The sequence below is a fragment of the Microtus ochrogaster genome, chromosome 2 (assembly GCF_000317375.1).
Source record: "Microtus ochrogaster isolate Prairie Vole_2 chromosome 2, MicOch1.0, whole genome shotgun sequence".
Classification (NCBI taxonomy): Eukaryota; Metazoa; Chordata; class Mammalia; order Rodentia; family Cricetidae; genus Microtus; species Microtus ochrogaster.
The window spans coordinates 20,968,996-20,983,708 of NC_022010.1; the positions used below are offsets into that span (position 1 = coordinate 20,968,996).

At 42.2% G+C, this 14,713-nt stretch overlaps 2 protein-coding genes across 7 annotated transcripts in view; one reads left to right on the forward strand and one right to left on the reverse strand.

Moving 5' to 3' along the window:
* Window positions 1-14,713, forward strand: part of Cux1 (cut like homeobox 1) — a 333,866-nt gene that overhangs the window by 11,580 nt on the left and 307,573 nt on the right. The gene's annotated exons all lie outside the window — the stretch shown is intronic.
* Window positions 8,527-9,058, reverse strand: LOC101979440 (60S ribosomal protein L21-like). Its single transcript, XM_013350667.2, has one exon. The coding sequence runs from the start codon at window positions 8,897-8,899 to the stop codon at window positions 8,549-8,551; it is 351 nt and encodes a 116-aa protein (XP_013206121.1). The 5' UTR covers window positions 8,900-9,058; the 3' UTR covers window positions 8,527-8,548.

A 14,713-nucleotide genomic window follows, 5' to 3' on the forward strand; every position in this document is an offset into this window, starting at 1 on the left:
GAACTAGCTCTTGTAGACCAGGCTGGTCTCGAACTCACAGAGATCCGCCAGCCTCTGCCTCCCGAGTGCTGGGATTAAAGGCATGCGCCACCATCACCCGGCCTGCTGGGGACTCTTAACTGGTTAAATTTAGAATGCAAAGTTGTTTTTTTCTTTTCTTTTTTTTCATTTGATACCGAGGATTGAACCCCGGGCCTTGCCCATGCTAGGCAAATACTCTATCTACCTTTGAACTACATTCCAACTGAAAGCTGGTTCTTAATATCATGAAAGGTAGGACTGGTCTATTAAAATGGCTCTACTTGGAAATCTGCTGAAGGGATATGCTTGATTTGCATTCCCATTTATTCCTTCTTTGCACATGTTGGTTCAAATCCATGTAGGGTTTTTTGTTTTGTCATCCCCCCACCCCCATCCTGCCATGCTGGGGATAGAACCCATGGCCTTATGCATGCTAGATAAGCACTACCAACTGAGCCATGCATGTCCCTAGCTCCCTAAAAATCCACTTAAAAAATAGATTTGGACAGAATAGTTTTATGCTGGAGATTCGTTGTCAAGTCTACTTGTAGCCTGACAAGGAGGGTACTTTCCACACTGAGTGGCAAAGGCACTTACTGTCTAGTAGTCAGAACCCAGCAAATATCAGAGCAAGCCTGGAGTTAAAAGTGCTCAGGTTTGGGCGTCTGGGCCAGAGGAATGTGTTGCACCAGCCCATTCCCCAGAAGGACTCTCATGGGCCTGGTACCCAGCCAGCCCTGGTTCAGAGCAGCGGTCTGCATAGCCCACACTTTCTCTGTTTTTTCATTAGTCCAAGAAAGTACTACCTAGGATATTTCCGTGGTGGTGACATCATTGTCTGGCTGTACAAGCAAGCATTTGCATGAACTTGGGGAAGCAAGGGTGGCAGGTGGGATATGAGAGGAGTAGGGTGGCCCAGTAGTGGATATGACCTGCTGCTGTAGGGGCAGAAGGGAAGGAGTGGGCCAGCAAGGGGAAGAGACTTCATTTCTTTTGGGATTTCAGGAGTTTGGGGGACTCCTGTGTTGAATGTCTGGGCAAAAGGTTGGTGCTGAGTAGGGAGATGGATTGAAGTCTTTGGGACTTTGATTAATGCTTGAGAATCCTGTAAAATTTTGGGCTAAGGATGTAGTTCATCAGTACAGCTCTTGCCTAACATGTAGGAGGCCCAGGGTTCGATCCCCAGTACCAAGGACAGAGATACAGAAAAAGGGAAGGAGGGAGGGATGGATGGGGAGGAGGGAGAGAGAGGAGAAACCTGCCTATCTTTGTTGGAGATGGAGTGGATAAAGGTTTCTTTACTTGTAGATCTTATTTTTGAAGTGCTAGGGATTGAACCCAAGATTTAGTTTGACTGTGATATGCCTCCTCACTTTAACTTTTACAGCTCTGGATATAGGGGTTCCAATGTCAGGTAAAAGGAATGAGAAAGGAAAGGACAGGCTGCTCACAGGATGGCTTTATAAACTGTCACCAGCTTATGTCTACTGGTGATAGGGCAGGGGAGTTTATTTTTTCCCCCCATTGCCAGCCCCCACTTCCTGGGCAGTGAACACTAGTAGGTCATGGCCTAGGCCCTTAGTTTATTCCATGGTATCCCTACACAACTCTGTGAAAGCTATATAAATTCAGCTGTGTAGGGAGGTCTTGGGGACTCAGAAAGGCTGCCTAAGAAATGTTCTGGTTGTCTTGTTTACTAAGTAGCTGGAGAGTGAAATGGGGCCTGGTTGGGTTGCCTTGTGGAACCTGGCCTTTCCTTGGCCTGAGACTTAATGTCCCAGCCTCAGGTAGACTTATTGTTGCTGGGACCTTCATAGCTTGCGTGCTTTCTGCTTCCTCTTTAGCTGATAGAAAAGCACTGCCTAAGATACTGCACCCTTACTTGAAACTTCTTCAGCTGCAGGCTGAAAGGAGCCCTCCTTCCTAGCTCCCCTGCCTGTGTTCTCAACCAGTGTATCTGTTCGTAACTTGTACACAATACAGCTATGCTGGATGAGTTTGGGGAACCATGTACTATTGTGCTGTTAGTGAGTGTTTAACCTTGTGTTGGCTGGGGCTAGAGCTGAGTGTGGTGTCAGAGCCTCCCAGGTCCTCTGATAGCCTCAGGACAGCGCCCTACAAGGGATCTGTTTTTAGCTTGCAGGAGGGGAAGGCAGTGTGTAGTAGATGTTCAATGACTGACTTTCTGAGAGCTGTGTGGGTGGCCATCTGTCCTCAGAGAAGTATCCTGGTCACAGTGACACTCTACACATATTATTTTTCTTAGTGATTTATTATTGGAAACTGAGCTTTTTTGATGACTCTGGACTCAGAAAATTATTAATATTATTTTGCATGGCTGATGTACATGAAATATTTTACACTTGCTTGTTCTTATGTGTATGCGTATAGGAGAATGTTCAGGGCACAGCATATGTGTAGGGATAAGAGGATAATTTTTGGAAGTTGGTTCTTTTTTTCTGCTACGTGGGTCCCAGGGATTAAAACTGATTGTCATACTGTACAGCAAGCACCTTTACCTGGTGATCCATCTTGTAGACCTTGATGGAGATGGGGGGGGGGGGGGATGACAATGGTTTGGTATGAAATGATAAAGAAAAAAAATACAACATAAAAAATAAAGAGAAAATATGCAAAAATGTGTGGTTTTGGAAATAACATGTTTGAATGAAATAATTTGTTGTTTTGTTTGTGGATCAACTTGTATTTTCCACAAGCTACTTGGGCTGTTCCTGCACTCATTTTGTGTGTGTGTGTGTGTGTGTGTGTGTGTGTGTGAGCACTCGAGTGTTTGCAGGTGTATATGCACATATGTGCATGTGGAGACCAAATTATAGCCTTAGCTATCATTTCTTAGATGCCATACACTTTGTTTGTTTGTTTGTTTGTTCTGAGACAGGGTTTTCCTGTGTAGCTCTGACTGTCCTGGAACTCCTTCTGTTGACCAGCCTGGCCTCAAATTTAAGAGATTTTCCTGGCTCTGCTGCATGAGTACTGAGATTTAAGGCATGGGCCACTATACCTGGCCATACACCTTGTTTTTTGAGACAGGGTCTCTTACTGGCTGGCGTTCATCAAGTAGGCTGGGTTGGCTGGCCTAGTGAGCTTCAGGGACCCTCTTGTCTCCATCTCTTCAGCACCCAGATGATTACAGGTATGCTTTACCACACCCAGTTTTTTATGTGGGTTCTGGGAATCAGACTTGGGCTCTCATGCTTATAAGTACTTCCCCAGTTGATCCATCTGTCCAGCCCTCCACTCACTTACTGAACATATTCCATTGTGTCTGACTGCTTCGGATCTTTTTTGACATAAAGTAAGCACCTGTTCTACTGGTGAGAGATCTCGAGTATCCCTGCCTCCTTCAACTGCTTGGTTTGTCAATATTCAGAACATCCTGTTTCTTAGTGCTAGGTTGGACTGTGTTCTAGAACCACAAGGAATTCTTGGCATTCAGGAAACTACATTCCTATAGGTGAGACAGAAAGCAGGTAAAGCAGTGAGTGACACTTTGTTGGTATCTGGGGTCCTGGGAACAAAGGGAACAGGGCATCTAGCACAGCACATGGAGGTATTTCTGTTTTCCAAGACCTGGAGGAACAACTGACTGAAAATGAATAGTTGAAGGCTTAGATTTGCATTGCAAAATACCTTTCCAGAAGCTCCATATGAAGGGTAGACCACAGCAAGAAAGGACAGGCAATAAGGAATTGAACTGGGAGGGTGTGTATGGCAGTGCCATAGTCCCCAGGAGATATGGGGAGGGCCAGACCCAGGAAAAAGGCCTACGCTAGTGCCCTTCCCAGATTGAATGTACCCAGGCTTGCCATTTTGGGTGAGGTCATGACAGAAATGGGATAGATACGTGGCATTTTACTAGCATGCCATTTGGTCCTAAAAAGCAACTATTAGAGAGACCATCCTTCCTTGGAAGGAATAGTCTTCAATGCTACACTGTCACTGAGCATCCAGGAGGCCTGTGTCCCCCAGTGTTTGGGGTGCAGTTATGGATTCTTTCAGAGATAGGTCCTTATGATACCCAACTGGCTGTGTGCCACAGGCCTGTTTGAAACAGGTGTGGTGATGGGCTCTGAGCTCCAGCCTTGGATGTGAGTCAGACATGTGAGGAGTCAGCCTGGAGTTCCTTTTATTCATCCCTATTTGCTTTTTGTTGGTAATCCTATGTAATACCCTGGTTTCATGATGTAATTCTAATGGAATTAAACTTGAACACTTCAAAAATTATGTAATTAATTGTGTTCAGCTTCAATTACAGTGACTAATTATAATGATACCTGGTGGCAAATCAGGTATGTGCTGGTGGGGGTTTGCGCCTGCCAGGTATCAGGACAGACACTTGCTGGCAGGCATCGCAGCAGAGGCACCAGGGCTGCCTGACTGGCTATGGCTTCTTGGGTGCCTCCTTGGGATAACTCCACTGTTGGACATACAGAGAAAGGCGATGACAGGCCAAGAAAGGAAAGTCTGTTTTAGGATGAGGTTGATATAAAGGATTATAGCTCCAAAGGCAAGTAGCAGGGAACCAGGAAGCCAAGGTGACATTCTGGGATTCTGTTTGCCTGGGAAATAAGGGTGGTGGTATGTGCAAGTGTGCTTGAAGATTCCAGAATTGTGAAGGCAGCTAAAGGAGAAGGGAGATGGCATGAAAATTACTTCCGCATGAGGGAAAGAAGACAGAAGTCAAGTATAAAAAATGTCCCTGTGGTACTGTTTGCAGGACAAGGTGCAGGGATCTAGGGCATGGAAATGGAGCTGTTGGACCCTAAACCACAGTTCTGAATTTGCAGCCTTTAGAAAACCCCTTTTGTCTGGCATTCACAAAGCCCTAGGTTCCATCCCCAGCACTGCATAAACTGGTATGATAGTGCGTGCCTATAAACCTAGCTCTATGGAGATTGAAGCAGGAGGAGCAGAAGTTCAAGGTTCTTTGTGACTGACTATGTGATGAGCTTGAAGCCAACCAGAGCTACATGAGACCCCATCTTAAGAAAAAAAAGAAAAAAGGAAAAAAGAGGAGCGAGAAATATGAGAAAGAGGGTCTCTTTCTTTCTAAGGATCCCTTCATACCAATTGCCCACTGATGGGAGGTGCTGAACTGTCCCTAAAGGGGCCTTCTGTATTTGTGGAAGACCTCAGCTGCTTGCTTGATGAATGATCTGTTACCACCTTCTTCCAGGAAGTGTCTGGAAGTAGACTGTACGTACAGCACCTAGGTGGCCCTTGCTGCCTAGTTTTTTTTTTTTTAAGTTTTATTTATTTTTGTTTACAATATTCTGTCTGCAGGCCAGAAGTTGGCACCAGATCTTATTATAGGTGGTTGTGAGCCACCGTGTGGTTGCTGGGAATTGAATTTAGGATGTCTGGAAGAACAGTCAATTCTCTTAACCACTGAGCCATCTCTCAAGTCCCGGTATTGTACTTTTGAGAGGGAGTTGCTTTAGGGCATCTTCTCAGAAGACTACACTAGACAGGCATTCTAGGTGCTATATACCCCAAGTGTCCTGCTGTGGGCCCTTCAACATGAAAGAGCCCTGTCCATCTCCAAGCTCTGCCTGAGACAGGAATTTCACTTAGGCCCATCTAGCAGCCTGGATGCATTACATGGTTTTTGTTATTGAGAGGAGAATGGTTCTTGAACACATTCAGGGTGCACAGCTACTTTCAAAAAGTTACCTTGGGTTGGGGGAAGTTGCTTGGCGGTAGAACACTGCCATAACATGAAAGAGGCCCTGAGTTTTCATTCCCATCACTGTAAGAAGTTAATGCAGAAAACTGAAAAAGCGTTCTGAGAATTGTTAAAAGAAACAAACAAAAAGATATCTTTTGGAAGCATGCCTTGAAGAAATTTTGAAAGTTGTCTTTTTTCTGCATTGTCAACTTGGTATAAAGACTGTCCTTCTCATCTCAAACTCACTGTGTAACCAAGGATCCTTCTACCTCCATCTCAAGTGCTGGGATTATAAATGTGACTAGACTGCTGGCCAGTGAGCCTCAGGGATTCTTTGCTACCTCCCCAGCACTGGGTTTAAGGCTTTGTTTCCATGCCTACCTTTTACTTTGGTGCTTTGAACTCAGGCCCTTACACTTGTACACACTTTATTGACAGCTTTCTCTCTAGCACCTGTGTGCACGTTTTTGTGTGAATGTATGTATTTACGTTTCTTAGGTATATTCTTAGGGGTTGTTGCAGTCTCCTGTGATGTGTTTAACTTGAGTCTGCGACTTTTGGGCCTCTTTTGTGACTCTTTCCATAGTGCATATTTTAACACCTGGCCTGCTCTCTGTTCCCTATCCTGGCCTGATTTTCCTCCTCATAACCCTCTTGGACTGCTTCTGCATCTCCTCCCCAACCCCAGTTGCTCCTGCTCAACAAGTTGATTTTGTGGAAACAGCTGGGGAACGATTTGGAATGAGAACATATTCCTCCCCTTCCTGCACATCTTCTCAGCACACCACCAAGGGATCCCCCTACATCCCATATACCCATTACCCTCTAGAACAGTGGTTCTTAGCCTTCTTATGGTTCCTCATGTTGTGAGCCCCAACTATAAAATTATTTTCGTTGCTACTTCATAATTGTGATTTTGCTACTATTATGAATCAAAATGCAAATATCTGTATTTTCCAGTGGTCTTAAGTGACCTCCTTTGAAAGGGATGCTTAACCCCCCAAAGGGTCACAACCTACAGATTGAGAATCACTGCTAGAGCCAAGCTTGAGCTTTGCTGGACTGGCTTTTGTGTGGGTCTTTGGTTTTGGCTTGATAACCACCCAGGGACTGTGGGGGTCTAGTTGCTCCCTGCCTCTAGATTTGCCTGTATGAAAAAAAGGCTGTCCAGATATCTACCACCATCTCAGTTTTGGGGGCTTCAGGCCATACATAGTGACAGTCACAGAGTAGTACAGTGGAAGGTGCTTGTGTCCTTGGTGGCTCTAAGGTACTGAAAAAGCCACTAAGCCACTACTGTAGTCACCTGTGGTAGGAAAAAAACATTTCCTCATCATTCCTGCTGGAGTGTTGATTTCCTACAGCTGGAAAAAGCTTTTTTTTTTTTTTTTTTGAGATAGGGTCTCACTGTGTAACCCTGACTAGCCTAGAACTTGCTACGACAACCAGACTGGCCTTGAACTCATGAAAATTCACCTGTTTCTGCCTTCTGAGTACTGGGATTAAGGTTACATGCCACCATGCCAGGTTTTATTCTTGAATCTGAAGACCTTGCAGGCAAGTGCTGTACCATTGAACTAAGTCCCCAAATCCCTGGAAAAACATGCTGTTTGTTTTTATTGGGTGCTTTGTTTTGAGACAGGTTCTCACTACGTAGTCCTCTGACCTGGAGAACTTGGTACTTCAGTATAACCGTGAGGTTTCAGCATTCCTGCCTTTGCCTTGCTAGTACTGGGGATGTGGGTGTGTACTGTCATATCTAGCTTTTTTTGTTTTTGAGATAGGGTCTCATTATGTATATCAGACTGGCTTTGAACTAGCTACAGTCTTGCTTCTGTCTCTAGAGTGCTGCTATTACAGTGTGTGCCACTGTGTCTGGCAGGAAAAAGCACTTTGAAACAAGATGTCATAATTAAAATCCAATTCCTGGGAGGTTTTTCCTGGTGGCCTTGGCTTGGCGTGGACCCAGAGGAGTGCCCTGGAGACATGCTGTCCTCAGGGTGGCAGATGTGAGTATGGGAGAGACGTGTGTCCCCAGCTCTCATTTCAAATGGCAAACAGAATCCTATTTGCCTTGCCAGCTGTCCTTCCATACTTTAGCTCCAGCCAATAAAACATTAAGCAATTAGAACAGTTAATATTCAGTTCAGTATAATTGGATGCTGGTGTAAATTGTGAATGAAATTGGCAGGTTCTGTAAGTTTTAGTGAAATACCAAGGCTGTTTCTAGTTGGGAATGTGTGTATGTGGTTCTCAGTCTTTATCTTAAGCAGGGACAGAAACAAGGGGCCCTTGGCAACTGAGCTCCATGTAATCTGGAAAGTTCAGGATCATTTCGAACTTGGTTTATTATGTTAAAGATTTTTAAGTAAAACGGCAAATAAATTATATATATACATATATATGTATATATATGTGTGTGTATATGTGTGTGTGTGTGTGTGTGTATATATATATATATATATATATATATATATATATATTTGATTTTTCGAGACAGGGTTTCTTCGTAGCTTTTTGGTTCCTGTCCTGGAACTAGCTCTTGTAGTCCAGGCTGGCCTCAAACTCACAGAGATCCGCCTGCCTCTGCCTCCCGAGTGCTGGGATTAAAGTCGTGCGCCACCACCGCCCGGCTAAAACGGCAAATATTTTAATGTCCCATTTTTGCATGAGGGCATGAGAAACCAAGTTCCTATTGTTTTGGTGTTCTGTGTATGTTGTGTACATGTGCACTTGTTTTGCTCTACATAAACTGTTAGCCGGGCCTCAGGCCATAATACATCATGACTTATTTCATTTTTTTTTTTATAGTCCAGGTCTTTTATTTCTTTTTGTACATCAGGCCATGAATTCGTAGGGAATGGGCTCCAGCAGCTCAGGCTCCTTCCCATTAGTCCTCACGAAGTGTGCTTCTCTGGGTGGAGCAGACTGGCGCTTCAGCTGAACCCAGGTGCCCTTCTCTTTGGCTTCCTTTTTCTTCTGGTCGTTCTCCTTCACCCGTTTCAGGAAGCTGTCTCTGCTCTTCGAGTGCTTGATGTGTTCGATCCGCACATTAATTCTCTTGGCAAGAATCTTGCCCTTAACTTGCTTGTTTACAATGATGCCCACAGCATGCTGGGTGACATTGTAGACTCTTCGGGTTTTGCCATGGTAACATTTATGGGGCATTCCTTTTTGAACAGTGCCCATTCCCTTGATGTCTACAATATCGCCCTTTTTGTAGATTCACATGTACGTGGCCAAAGGAACAACTCCATGTTTCCTAAAGGGCCTAGAGAACATATAGCGAGTGCCCCTCCTCTTTCCCTTTGTGTTTGTCATTTTGGCGAGTTACTGAAAGATGGCTACCGCTGACTTATTTCATTTTTTAAGTTTTCCTTTTGATTTGGTTTTGCTGTGTAGCTCAGGCTGGTCTTTGAATTCATAATCCTCCTGCTTCAGCCTTTCAACTGGATTTTAGGTGTTTACCACCATGCTTTTTGTTGTTGTTTTTTGTTTGTTTTGGTTTTTCAAGTATTGAGGGTGAACCATGACATCATTTGTGCTAAGCAAGTACTCTACCAACAGAGCTACATGCATCCCCTGGAGTGTCCTGGAGTGTTCTCCTGAGTGGCTGGAGCACTTTACTCATGAATGAGAGTGTCTTGTCTCCATTTCTTCTTTGCAGTATTTTGTACAGACGTTTGTTTGTTGATTATTCCCTTATTGACATTCTGATGTTTTTAAAGCAGTTCATTAGTGATTTGTCATTTTCTTCTGATCACCAGGGTGCTTATACTTTTGATAAACCCCAATCTGTACTTGATAGCTATGCAGAGTTCCTTATTGGGGATAAGTTCTGTTCTTTGTTTTTTTAATTTTGAGACAGAGACTATGTGGTTTCTAGCTGGCCAACTTGCTAGGTTGACCAGGCTGACCTGGAACTCACAGAGATCTATCTACTCTACCTTCCAAGTACTGGGGTTAGAGTGTGTGCACTCACTCAAGACTGTCCACTTTTTTTTTGGTGGGGGTGGGGGGTAGGAGAGGGAGAGAGGGTGGGGTTCAAGACAGGGTTTCTCTGTGTAACAACAGGTCTGGAACTTGCTTTGTAGACCAGGCTGTCCTTGAACTTACAGAGATCTGCTTGCCTTTGCATCCTTGCATCTGCCTCCAGAGTTCTGGGATAAAAGGTGTGCCTCACAACTGTCCAGCAAGCCTGTCTACTTTTTAAAAACAATTTTTATTTATATGTATATGTATGTGCTTGAATGTATGTATGTTCTCCATATATATGTGTGGGTGCCTACAGAGGTCAGAAGAGGGTGTCAGTTCCCCTGGAACTGAAGTTACAGGCAGGTGTTAGCTACTTGATGTGTGCTCTAGGATCAAACTCAGATCCTATGCAACAGCAGCAAGTGATCAGAACTCTTACAGAGCTCTCTAGGCCCCTGTTCATTTTTCGTTCTTTCTTTTTATTTTAGTGGTTTGCTGTTTCCCTGCAGATTTGTGTATTCCACATTTGTTGATTTTCCTTGCTTTGAGCCTAGTCCCCCACTCTCATTTGTTTTGTTGATTTGCCTGTGTAGTGTCTTCTAGGACATAGGAAAGCATAACTCTGCTGGGGTCAGATCTATCAGTTTCCTGTGCTCCTGATTAATGGTAGTTCAGTCAAAAATTGTCCAAGAAATGTTTTTTAATTCAAGATCACAAAGCAGTTGTTTCTGTAAACATATAAAGTGTGTGTGTGGCCAGCAGACTGACACTGGTTCTATTGCTCTCTAGCATATGAGACAGGGTCTCTCACTAAACCTGGAGCAGTCAAACTGGCTGGTTAGCAAGCTCCTGGGATCCTGTCTTTAACTCCCTGACCTAGGGTTACAGACGTGCACTGCCACACCCAATATTTTTTTCTTTTTGGAGGGAGGTAGTTGACTCAAGGTCTCTATGTAGCCCTGTCTGTCCTAGAATTCTCTATGTAGACCAGGCTGGCCTCAAACTCAGGGAGATCTGCCTCCCTCTTCCTCCTGAGTTCGGGATCAAAGGTGTGTGCCACCACACCTGGCCTTGGCCATTTTTTTTTTTTAAACCTACTAAGCTGTCTTCCCAGCTTTGTATCTATATAGATTTGTCCTTTACAGCTAAACCTGTAATTTAGGTTGACATTGATTTCTTACCTATCTTTTTCTGTTGATTTGGAGCACTGCTTTGTTATCTTCTAAGTCCTTATGAGTGTATATATTAGTCCATTTTTCTGTTTCTATCATGAAATACGAGAGGCTGGATGCTTTATCAAGAATAAAGGTTTATTTAGCTTACAGTTTTAGAGACAGAAAGTCCAAACAACATGGTGCCAGTTCTGGAAAGGCCTTTCCGTGGCTGTGTCAGTTCCTGATAGATGATATAAAGGTAGGCTATGTGGGAGACAAGATGACATAGTGAGAAAAGTTGCCATAGAGTGGTCAGGGGCTGGGTTTGCCCCCTCCTCTTTTCTGGAACTAATTAATCAGCGTCCCAGAGAAGTGCTTAATTCCTTCCCAGGAAAAGGACCCCAGTTCCTAATGACTTCCCACTAGGGTCCACCTATTAAAGGTTCCACAACCTTACACACTGGCCCACTAGGGATCAAACTAAATTAACTGCTGGTTCTTCACAGTTTTTGTAGTGATTCCCCCCACCTCAATTTTATTATTACAGTGATTATTACAGTGTCAAGGGAAACCGTTGGTTTTGCTCATTGATTCTGAGTAAGACAAGATGGCTTTTACTAATTTCACTAGATAGCTTGTTGCCTTTTTCAGGGGGATAATAGCATATGCAGAATTTGGCAATTATTTATGTCCCTTGCTCCCAGTCCTAATGTTGGAGTACCTTGTTCTGTTGGCCTGAACCTCAGTGACCCAATTGCAGAAAAACTTGCCTTAAAAGAAATGTGTTATCTTTTTTAAAGAGTTTTAACCTTGCAAAGGAACAGCCCTTACCCCCTTTCTCCCAGTTTCAGAGAGTTATTAGCATAAATGGATGTTGGCCCTTGGCAAATTTTTTCCTGTCAATTGGATTTTTTTTGCCTTAGTCCATGAATATGTTAAATGATATTACTTGATTTCACTTCCTAGGATAGACTCTTTTTCCTTTTTAAAACTACTATTGGATTTGAGTGACAGTTTTTGAAAGTTTAAGTTGACTAATATCTTCCTATCCTTACCCAGTTAGATGTGAGATTTCCCAACCCAGTTAGATGTGAGATTATAGTGGTTTCATTAAATTGCTTCAACTGTTTTGGGAGGGTTTGTGTGTAGAGCGTACTATGCATTCTTAGATTTTGTAGAGTTTACTGGCAGCACCATCAGTGCTGACCCAGAGGTATGATAACTCTCTTTCCTAATCAAGTTTCCTGTTGTTTCAGTTTCAACACTTTATGTAATTTTTAGAAATTATCTAGCTCATCAAGGCCTTAGAATTTAATGTATTTCTTCATAGTATTGCCTTTATTTTGTAACTGTCTTTTTAGCTGTAACTATTTCCTATTTACTTTCTATATTGTCTTTTGGAATTTTCTCATAGTCTTATTTTCTCTTATGCATAGAGCTTTGCTTATTCTATCTATTTGTTTATTTATGGTGTGTGGTATATATGCATGTCTCTGTGTGTGTTGTGTGCATGAGTGCATGTACTGGTGGAGGCCAAAGGTGGACATCAGGTGTCTTTCTTAGCTGCTTTTCCATCTTGCTTTGTGTGTGTATACATGTGTGTAGTATGAGTATGTACATGTATGCATAGATGTGCTCACTTGTGTTGACACACATAGAGAGGCCAGAGGTTGCTATCAGTTGTCTTCTTCAATTGCTTTCCACCTTATTTTTCTGCAGGGTCTCTCACTGAACCTAGAGCTCTCTGTTTTTGCTAGAGTGACTGGCTAGGGAATCTCTGGGATCTGCCTGTCTTCACCTCCCTACTCCCAAGTGCTGCAATTCATACTGTCTTCTGAGCCCAGCTGTGAACATGGGTATTGGGTGACCTGAATTCATGCTTGTACGGCAAGGACTTTACCATCTCAGCCATCTCTCCAGTTTCCCGCTTCTCTTACTAATCTTGAACAATTAGCTTTTGATCTTGTTAGTCTTCTATTTTGTGTTTGTGTGGCCAGGTTTTCACCTTTATTTCGCTCTTGTCTCTTAATTCATTTTCTTTTTATTACATTCTTTTGAGGGCTCAACTTTTTAAGTTTGAATTCTTATTTTCGGATAAATCTGTTCAAAGCCATAACATTCCCTCTAATGTTACTTTAGCCTTGCTCATAAATTTTGACATGTAGCACTTTCATTTTTAAATTTAATATTTGTTTTGTGATTTCTCTATTATTCTTCTTTGACATATGGGTTATTTAATAACATATATAATCTAGTTTCTTTACATTTTTCCTTAATGGCTTCTCTTATGTTCTTGATGTATTTTTATTATATATGGTCAGAGAATGTAGTCCCTGGGCTGTCTGAGACTGCTTTGATACATGGATCTTTATGATTATTTATTAGTATATATACTTAAAAAAATGTGATTTTGGTTGGGACAGACAAAACTTTGTATATACACTCATGTGAAATGACACTTTCATGATACATGGAGTTTATTCAGTAGATTTGTGTTCATCACTTGAATAATTTTGTTCATAAAGTTTTGTCATTTGATTATATATGTTACATATACATATATTTCTATATTATAATGTACATATTTTAATATTTAAATGTTTATATAATATATACATAGACACATAGTTTAAACTTTACTGTGTATGTGTGTGCCGGTGTGTGCACACACTGTGTCATACTTTGAGTGACATGCATACATGTGTAGGTTAGAGAACAATTTATGGTAGTCAATTCTTTCCGTTTTTGTTTTTTTTTTTTTTTTTTTTTTTTTCTCAAGACAGCTTCTCTATGTAACAGCCCTGGCTGTCCTGGAACTGACTTTGTAGACCAGGCTGGCCTTAAACTCACAGAGATTCTCCTGACTCTGCCTCTGCAGTGCTGGGTTTAAAGGCGTCCACAACTTCCTGGCCAGTTCTCTTTTTTCAGTTACTGTGAGTTTCGGGCATCAAACTCAGGTTATCAGGCTTTGCATCGACACTTTTATCTACTGAGCTGTCTCACTGGCCCCTAATATTATGTTATGATAGTACTTAGGATTGGAATCCTTTTTGTGTTACTTATTGTTTCTGTTTCTGGTGTGAGTGACTCCATCTTTGAAATTTCATTGTCAAGTCTATTTGGTTTAATGTTAGAATTACCTTCTTCTTTTTTTTTTTTTTTTTCTCTCTTTTGACCTATTCTCTTCCACGTTTCAGTCCTTCACTGTGCTTTGACTTTGAATGTTCCTGTTGCAGATAAAAAGTTCCTGGTTTTAGCTGGGCGATGGTGGAGCACGCCTTTAATCCCAGCACTCGGGAGGCAGAGGCAAGCGGATCTCTGTGAGTTCGAGACCAGCCTGGCCTATAGAGCTAGTTCCAGGACTGGCTCCAAAGCCACAGAGAAACCCTGTCTCAAAAAACCAAAAAAAAAAAAAAAAAAAGTTCCTGGTTTTAGTCACACCTAGCTTAAGGCTCTTTGCTTAGTGCATTTAAACTGGTGCACATTTGTGTCACTGCAGTTATGTTAGGACCTCTGATCTTTTATTCTGCGACTCCTGTTTACCATTCCTTTTTGGTCTTTTCTTGTAAGGATATTAGAGTTGAATTTTCCCATCTTGGATTTTAACAGTACACAGCCTGTTTTATTCTGAAATTCAGAATTTAGATGATTTTTGACATTATTAAGATTCATTCATTCTACTACTGATGTATCTACTGCCTCCCTTTCCCTGGTAGAATAGAGCTGATTTTTATTCTTTTATTTGTTCCTGTGACCTGGGTTTACTATCAGGTCCTAAAACTTACTAGGATCTCTTTTTGCTAGACAATTAAATATTTATATTAAATAAATTAAAGGATATTAATAAATAGCCTTTATATTTACCCCTTATGTA